This window comes from Myotis brandtii, unplaced genomic scaffold (assembly GCF_000412655.1).
Source record: "Myotis brandtii unplaced genomic scaffold, ASM41265v1 scaffold8641, whole genome shotgun sequence".
NCBI lineage: Eukaryota > Metazoa > Chordata > Mammalia > Chiroptera > Vespertilionidae > Myotis > Myotis brandtii.
The window spans coordinates 2,663-11,628 of NW_005371524.1; the positions used below are offsets into that span (position 1 = coordinate 2,663).

The window sequence follows — 8,966 nt, forward strand, 5'->3', positions numbered from 1 at the left end:
GAAAGAGAAAAGCATACTGAGACTCAGAGGAGGTGCGGTGCAGAAGTAAAATACAAAGGTGCGAAGGTGCATGCGGAGAGGGCTGGCGGCTGGGGACACGATTGTCTTTTTCAATCGGGAGGGAGTCTCAGGCTCTGAGCTCCAGTTCCAGGCGAGTTTCTAGGGACCCAGACTCATATGGGAGAAACGGGACTGTCTGGCATCTGTCGGAACTCGAGGGCAGCTTTCTCTCGGAGGCACTCGCAGCGATTGCCGGAGCCTCTGAAGGCAGGACTGAGAGCAGCCATACTGCTCGCTCCACCTGCCCTGTTGATCCCCTGGGACCTGCCCCACCCAAGCCGTGCAAGGAGGCCTTTGCATATGAAAGGCCCGGCCCTTTGTAATCTGAAAATAACTTAACAAACTGCAGCTGCCCCAAGGCCCCAGGGCAACTTGCATTGCTTTACAGCTGGCTTCTGCTGGGTAGCCTCAGGCAGAGGCTAGATTAGCACCTCCTTAGATCCAAGAGCCAGTGTACCCAGTGGTCAGAGTGGGACCATCCAATTACAACTCCTCAGATCCATAAGGGACACACTCAGGGGGCAGACTCAGTGAGCACCAAAGCCCCACTGAAGCAAGTCTTGCCCCAGAAGGGTGTCTTCAGCACAGAAGTTCTCCCACTGCAGACACAGCTGATTCTCACTGCCAATTGGCCTGGAGGTCAATTCCTCCCAGTGACACCTAAAACAATCAAGGCATAACTACAACAAGACTGTGCACAAAGCCCACAAGGGGGTGCACCAAGAGTGTCCACCTCAGGTAACTGGGGAGGCTGAGCCACTGGGCCCTGTAGGACACCTAGCACACAAAACCACTCTACCAACACAGGGAAGCAGACAAAATGCGAAGACAAAGAAACAGGTCACAAATGACAGAAATGGAGGACAGCAAACGACTGGATATAGAGTTCAAAACCACGGTTCTAAGATTTTTCAAGAATTTTATGGAAACCGCCGATAAATGTATTGAGATCCTTAAGAAATCTAGTGAGACCCTCGATGTTGTGATAAAGGACCAACTAGAAATTAAGCATACACGGACTGAAATAAAGAATATTATACAGACTCCCAACAGCAGACCAGAGGATCGCAAGAATCAAGTCAAAGATTTGAAATACGAAGAAGCAAAAAACACCCAACCGGAAAAGCAAAATGAAAAAAGAATCCAAAAATACGAAGATAGTGTAAGGAGCCTCTGGGACAACTTCAAGCGTACCAACATCAGAATTATAGGGGTACCAGAAGAAGAGAGAGGGCAAGATATTGAAAACCTATTTGAAGAAATAATGACAGAAAACTTCCCCTACCTGGTGAAAGAAATAGACTTCCAAGTCCAGGAAGCGCAGAGAACCCCAAACAAAAGGAATCCAAAGAGGACCACACCAAGACACATCATAATTAAAATGCCAAGAGCAAAAGACAAAGAGAGAATCTTAAAAGCAGCAAGAGAAAAAAAGTCAGTTACCTATAAGGGAGTACCCATACGACTGTCAGCTGATTTCTCAACAGAAACCATGCAGGCCAGAAGAGAGTGGCAAGAAATCAGTAGCACAGACTGTGATCCTTGAGCAAAGGCAACGAGGGAGGTGAGGCCAGGTTTCTCACCAACCGCAGCACAGCCAGGGGAGCCCAGAGGCCGGCCACCTCACCATGGAGGAGACAAAGATGGGAGAGAGGGAAGGCCACGGTGGCTGGGATTTGTTCGGCATCGGATCTGAAAGTAGGGAGCTACACAGAGAAAGTTCCAGAAAGATGCAGAGGTTCCTTTGAGTTGTCGGCTGAACACCGATCTATGTGGACCCCCTGGGGCTGCTAGAGCATCTTCGGAAGAAGCAGCATTGCCAGAGCTGATGCAGAGCTGAGAGCAGTTCATGTTCCCTGCAGCCGGAGTGGGAGAAGGACCCAGGGAACTGAACAGCCTTCGTAAAAGCTCCGGAGCCTGTTCTGCCTGGGGGTGGGCTGGTGGAGAGGGGTAAACGACAAAGCTCCCATTTGTCAGAACCCCATCTCAGCTCCAGAAAGCTAACGGTGGAGGGGAAGGAGAGGAAAAGAGGGATGAGAGAGGGATATTCTATGAAGGGTTGAAGGGAGAGCTAGTTTAAAAAGATAAAGACAAGTGATTTGCTTATTTGACGTTTTACAGAAATCCTATATAATAAAATCCTAATATGCACATTGACCGAATGGCAGAACGACCGGTCGCTATGACATGCACTGACCACCAGGGGGCAGATGCTCAACACAGGTGGTCAGCATGCTCCCACAGGGGGAGAGCAGCTCAGCCAGAAGCTGGGCTCACAGCTGGCGAGTGCAGCGGCGGTGGCAGGATGCGGCAGGCGGACATCCCCTGAGGGGTCCCGGACTGTGAGAGGGTGCAGGCCAGGCTGAGGGACCCCCACCCTCAGTGCACAAATGTCGTGCACTGGGCCTCTAGTGTTAGAATAACTGTCATAAAACAATGTGGCTGAAGAAACTAAGGGGTGCCGATGGTGGAGAAAGCTCTAACACCTTTCCACATACCAAGCCCACTACAGTGGGTGGTTTAACTATAGCACATGCAGGCCCTGAAGGTTGTATCTCACAGGCATTTGAGCTGAGGGCATCAGTAGAACTTTGTAGACATTAGAGAGGGCAGGACAAGAGAGGCTGCTGCCCTTCTCCATGGGGGCCTGTTTACAGAACGGGATACACAGTGATTTGGGGTGGGCATCACCTGGCTTTTTAAAGGAGAAAACCAGGATGTCTCCTCTGTGGGTTTCCAGAAATCAAATTTCCTCTGTTCACTTCCGTTACCAAGTATCATGGCCCACAGCAAGCCTGGGGCTATTAGATAGACATGCGCAGAGGTGCCAGCTCTGAGCACGTGGCCAGAACTACGCAGTGGCCTGGGCCATCTCCATGCACTTGCTCAGGCCCTGAGCCTGGGAGGTCCTGCCGTTCATTAGCTGATGGGGCTCAGCGACTTCACAGACCTGGTACCTAAATCTGGACATCTTCTCACACGGAAATAGAACTCCGGGTGGAAGCACATCTCTAAGTAAAACCTCTGGAGGTGTGAGGAAATAGACACGTGTTTGCCCTTTATTGACTACAAAAGCGATTTTCTTATAACCCGAGCCTTGACTACTCTTCTGTTGGGTGGGACCCTTTCCTAGGTGACCAAACAAGGCTTGGGGCGTGTCCTGGGTCTGTGTTGTTTATTGTCTTCAGGAAATATTAGGCACCGTCTCATCAGATGCCCATTCGACCACAGTCCCCACTGAGAAATGCTCCCACCATCTCACTGGGTTTCCATGAGAAAAAAGGTGATGCAAAGCTGGTCAGCGACATGTTCTTAACTTTATTGAAATTCTTTCTTACAAAAGGTCTGATGCATTGTAGGCCAGGCCTAATTTCCTTCAGTCCCTGAAGCACAGGCCTATGGGGATTTCCACGTCCTCTTAAGTAGATATGTAAACTAGTAGACTTTTGTGTGTTTTTTTAAGGTTCAACACTTATCACCATCATTTTCATTTGATGTAAGACTTGTGTTTTCCCAAATGAAAAGACCAAGTAAGAAAGTCATCGGGCCTTCATCGGTGGGGTAACCGGCTCCTTTGCCAGAACCAACTTGGGAATCTATTTCATTCAATGTGACATCTTTCCACCTTTAGTAATTTTTTTCTTTTTAATACAAACTTTGCAATGTGCTGAGCTATGATGTAAACAGGGCCATGTGTATATACGCATACATAGATTGGCTCTGGAAAAAATGCATGAGTACATGCGAGTTATGTAAACATAGCAATTGGTCAGAAAGAGAGTCTCTGATCATTAGGGCATTAATGAATAACAAGCATATTGTAAGCAAATAACAACCAATAGCACATATTGGTTTAGTTGTCAGCTAGGAGCTTTGCTGGGCCTACACCAGGAGGGTCCCTTCCCCCAGGCAGGCTGGTGCTCGCCTGATACGACAGGTGGCTATCTGTCCCAGGCCTGACTGTGAGTCTGGAACTCCCCCACATGAGGTGGATCTGTGCTCCCTCGCTGGTCCTGGAACACACAGGTGGCCCACTTTGATCTCCCTCTTGTGTCAAAAGCAGAATATGGTGCCCCTATCACCAGGAGAGGGTGCCGATGGAGGATTTGCAGAAGCCCAGGGCCCTTTCTTCCCCTGGAGGTTATAAGGCATCCTCATTTCCTTCTACTCCTACCCATCAGGACACGTGGTCTCCTGACCACAGGATCACACCCCAAGAGGCCTGGAAGGTTCAATGTCGTCACCTCCAAACGCTCTGAGATGTAGGTGACTTGGCTTGAACCCTGACTGCCAGATGACTGAGTGTTGGTCTAGTTTAACCCCGACAGCCCCCATGTCACCCTCCACATCACCCTTCGTTCTCTGTGGATGGTTGGCCTGGAAGCCAGTCATGTCTTCCCTTGCACTCATCCTCCATAGGTTTGGGAATAAGTAACCTTCTAGGCACACAGGTCTGGCACCTGCGCTTCTTGCTCAAGCCTAGCAAAGACACACTAAGGTTCCTGTGGGAACAGTGGTCTCCGTCATTCTCCACTTTAGGACTTCTAGGCCAGGTGTATGCAGGTAAAATCTTACTTACCTGATCTAACATGCCTTATAGAAATGCTGCAAAGTGAATACATTTAGTACCCAAGACACTATGCAGCACACACGGTGATGACTCAATAAGTGTGAGTTTCACTCTCCTTTTCCAAATCCAAATCAATTCCTGTAGGTGACTTGATTTCCCTCTCATGCCTACAGCTGTCACTGCCCCAAACTAACAAAAGGATGCCGAGGCAGCGTAAAGAGGGGAAGATGGCTCACTTAGTATTGTCTCTTACTGGGAAGGAAGATGTCAAAACTCTTGGCTGACCTGAGGTTTGGGAATTATCTGAAGAGCGAAGGATCTGTTATATCTCCCTCCCATCTCCACGGCAACATTTGTCTCCAGCATAGTCTCACCGTCCATCTATAACTAACAGACCAAAGGGAACATGGATATTGAGGCCTGACGCATGGTGCTTAGAAGGCTGGGCAAAATGGCGATCCAGTTGACCGGGACTCCACATTCAGGAACTCTGGTGGAAGGAAGATGCAGGCTGTAGATCCCAGAGTTACAGTTTGGAGCGGATGTCCAAGAGGAGAATGATGACAGGCCACTGAGGTCCTGGGATAGGGATGAGGGGGAGGAGGATGCTGGCCTAGACAGGGCAGAGGTATGGTCAGAGGTGCCCCAAGCGATGCCCCCACCCTAGGAATGCAGGAAGGGGGCTGGGCAGTAGGGCCCAGATCTTGGCTGTGTCCACTTTCAGTGTCTGATGCATGTCACCCCGGCATCCTCAGCATGTCCGCAGTTGGTCACCCCCCACTTGGAGAAGGTGCAGCGGAAGAGGGTGTCTTCTGTGCCCTTGCAGGCGACATCATCCATCCAAATCCTTCCCGTACCTGTGGAGACAATTCAACACGGTTTCTCAGCAGGTATGCAGGAGCGCAGGACAGAGAGAAACGAGAGCACTGCTGTGTTTGTCCTTGACCAGGTTGTCCTAGGCTGTGCTGGCAACTCCAGTGGCTCCCACCTGCCGTCTCCACTGCATCAAGACCACATACTTATTTTCTGGGGTCAGTTTCTCGAGGGGAGAATAACTGTAATTGATAATGGGGAGGGTAGTCTTTACTGAGTATTTCCTATGATCTTCCTCCATCCTCACCATGGTGCGGTGAGACAGGTTAATAATAAACCCATTTCATAGGTAGGAAAACTGAGGCTCAGAAAGCAATTAGTGCAAGGTTGCTCAGCTTGTAAGTGGCAGAGCATGAACTCAAGCCGCTTACAAGCTCACACTTTATATGAGACCTGAGTAACTTCTGATGTTCGACACGTTGCAGTCTTGTTGATGAATACTCAGGCAGGGCCAGATCAGAGGGACAATGTCAGATAGATCCTGGATTGGACAGATCCAATGGCCATTACCAAAGTGCCAATATTATCCCTAGTCTTTTGAAGATTAACCTAGATGGTTCCTATTCTAGGAGTCCCAAACCATGGTGCTGGAATGGCAGAGGACCCCAGAATTTCACATTATAACTAGACATATATTTGATGGCAGGCAGAAGCATCCCTAACCATAGTAATTGGATCAGTCCCCAAAATTCAAGGTCCCTAAGACAAACAATTTGAGTTTTGCCTGCAGTCAGCTCTGCTCACCCAGATCTCAAGGGGACAGACCTGCAGGTCTGGGCTTGCCCAGGACTGCACCTGAGAGACATAAACTTGGCATTGAGGCCCCTCAATAAATGACAGGGGAATAGGGCAGCTGGGCCAGGCTCCCACAGGGGAGGGAGAGGGCTTGTCTGAGGTCAGAGGAGTCAGTGGAGAGGGGGGTGGGCTACACCTGAAGTCCCTGGAGTCCCCACTGATGAACTGGCAGGACCATCACCCATGGTTCAGGGGGGCTCCCTGGGTTGATGGCCTTACTGGGCCCCACATGGTGGGAACCCATTTGGGGGCTGAGCTTCAGGGCTGCCATGGAAGCAATGCTTAGAGCTCTGCTACTCACAGTGTGGTCCTGGCCCACAGCATCACCGGCATCACCTAGAGCTTGTTAGAAATGCAAAACCTCGGGTCTGCCCTGGACCTGCTGAACTAGACTCTACCTTTTTTAAAAAAAAATATTTTATTGATTTTTTACAGAGAGGAAGGGAGAGGGATAGAGAGTTAGAAACATCGGTGAGAGAGAAACATCGACCAGCTGCCTCCTGCACACCCCCCACTGGGGATGTGCCCGCAACCAAGGTACATGCCCTTGACCGGAATCAAACCTGGGACCCTTCAGTCCGCAGGCTGACGCTCTATCCACTGAGCCAAACCGGTTAGGGCTGGATTCTACCTTTTAACCAAGTGGTTATGCATTACAGTGTGAAGAGCACTGGTACAGCAAAAGGAGGGCTGTGCAATACGTAGGATAGTCCTGGATTCAAATCTTGGTGCCATCTGGGGGACCATTTCCATGTGAAAACGGGGATGTGAGACTTTTGATGCTAAAACTGGGTAAGTTCTAGGTAAACTGGGATGGTTGGTCACTCCAGCACTTTAACTTGCTAGGTCTATGTGCCGGCAACCAACAGCATGAGGTTAAAGGTCATAACATGGGCTTCAACATTACTGACTATGTCAACCTGAGCAAATGAGATCATAAATCGTCCCTACATTCTGATGCCAGCCCTGCCTCCTCCCTGTCCCATCTCTCAGCAGCCACACAACCTCTCCTTCTAGAGCAGTGGTTCTCAACCTTCCTAATGCCACGACCCTTTAATACAGTTCCTCATGTTGTGGTGACCCCCAACTTCATTGTTACAAATTGAACATAATTAAAGCATAGTGATTAATCACAAAAACAATATGTAATTATATATGTGTTTTCCGATGGTCTTAGGCGACCCCTGTGAAAGGGTCGTTCGACCCCCAAAGGGGTCGCGACCCACAGGTTGAGAACCGCTGTTTTAGAGGGATTGTCAGCACTGACTGCTAAAACCTTAAAACTGTCGCTCACTCTCAAACTGCATGGGAAAAACCGTAAATCAATGGCATGAACTAATATTTCTGTTGTGCAGAAATCGGCACATCTGTTGTCATGGGACTGCTGAGCAGGGAACTGGGGGTGGAGGGAGGGGGAGGGAGAGATGGGAGGAGAAGCCTCCTTCCGCTGTCCTTGGATGCTGTTTCTTCACCAGAACCTCTTCCCCGGCCGGATCCCCTGTGCCTCTTACACAATAAACCATTTGAGGCCGAGCAATAACTCGCTGATTAAATGTCTCCTGGAAAACATATCAGTTTACAATTTACCCAGGAAAAGGCTGCAGGCCCAAGAGCAGTGTGGGATTAGTCACACCCAAAACAAATAAAGAAGGAAATCGAGGGGACTGACGAATCCTGAACAGGCCCCAGGTTAGCAGCCCAAATACGGATAGAGGATCACGAAGCTCCAAACTCTGGTTGGTGTTTAGCCAGGGAGTCCCGGCTAACGTTCGCCAGGGATGAGCTAATAAGGCGAGAGCAGGGTCGCTAAATGAGCTGCACTGAATAGTGCAGTCACAGCCAGAGGTGAGGGGCCCGTGAGCCCGCAAACCATCTCTCCTCGCCACGTCGGAGAAGCGAGAACTCCCCTGCCTCCAGGGACCAAACATCACTTTAGCTTCAGAACCGACCTCGGATTACTCCAAGTGTGGCCCGAGGACCAGCAGCAGAGCATCACCTGGGAGCTTGTTCGAAGGCAGAGTCATGGGGCCCCCACTGAGTCAGAGCCTGCCTCTGAACAAGAGCTGCACGGCAGGTGCACGAATTCAGGTTGGAGAGGCCCTGCCCTACCCCAGGTCTGCACTCCCACGGGCCTGTCTTGGAGCTCCCTGTCAGGTGAGCAGGCTAGGGGTGCACTGCTCCCCCATACAGATCAGGAAAATGGAGCACCGGGCTGACATTTTATCTCGGGGAGGCAAAATTGGGACTAGAGGCCAGGTCCCCTGACAGAGAACTTGAGGCTGTTTGAAGCGGATATTGTTGGAATGAGTCAGTGAGATTTTATTTGATTGATTGATTCATTCATTCATTCAATAAATATGTAAGGGCCTACTCCATGCTCAGCACTATTCTGGGTATTTGGACTATGTTATTGAACAGAAAAAGATAGAAATGACAAAAATCTCTCTGCTTCACGGAGCTAACATTTTAGCATCTGCAGGTTATTTAGAGTAACATTAAAAGACAGTATAGCCCAGCTGGTGTGGCTCAGTGGTTGAGTGACAACCATGAACCAAGAGGTCATCAGTTTCATTCCCAGTCATGGCACATGCCTGGGTTGTGGGCTCGATCCCTAGTAAGGGATGTGCAGGAGGCAGCCAATTGATGTTTGCTTTCACATAGATGTCTG

General features: G+C 49.7%; 1 protein-coding gene across 1 annotated transcript in view; it reads right to left on the bottom strand.

Annotated features, from left to right (window-relative positions):
* Window positions 1-3,358: 3,358 nt before the first annotated feature.
* Window positions 3,359-8,966, bottom strand: part of LOC106724526 (scavenger receptor class A member 5-like) — a 7,716-nt gene continuing 2,108 nt past the window's right edge. The window contains exon 2 of the mRNA XM_014532237.1: window positions 3,359-5,487. Coding sequence (XP_014387723.1) covers window positions 5,351-5,487 — 137 coding nt within the window. The 3' untranslated portion in view covers window positions 3,359-5,350. The remainder of the gene's footprint in view (window positions 5,488-8,966) is intronic.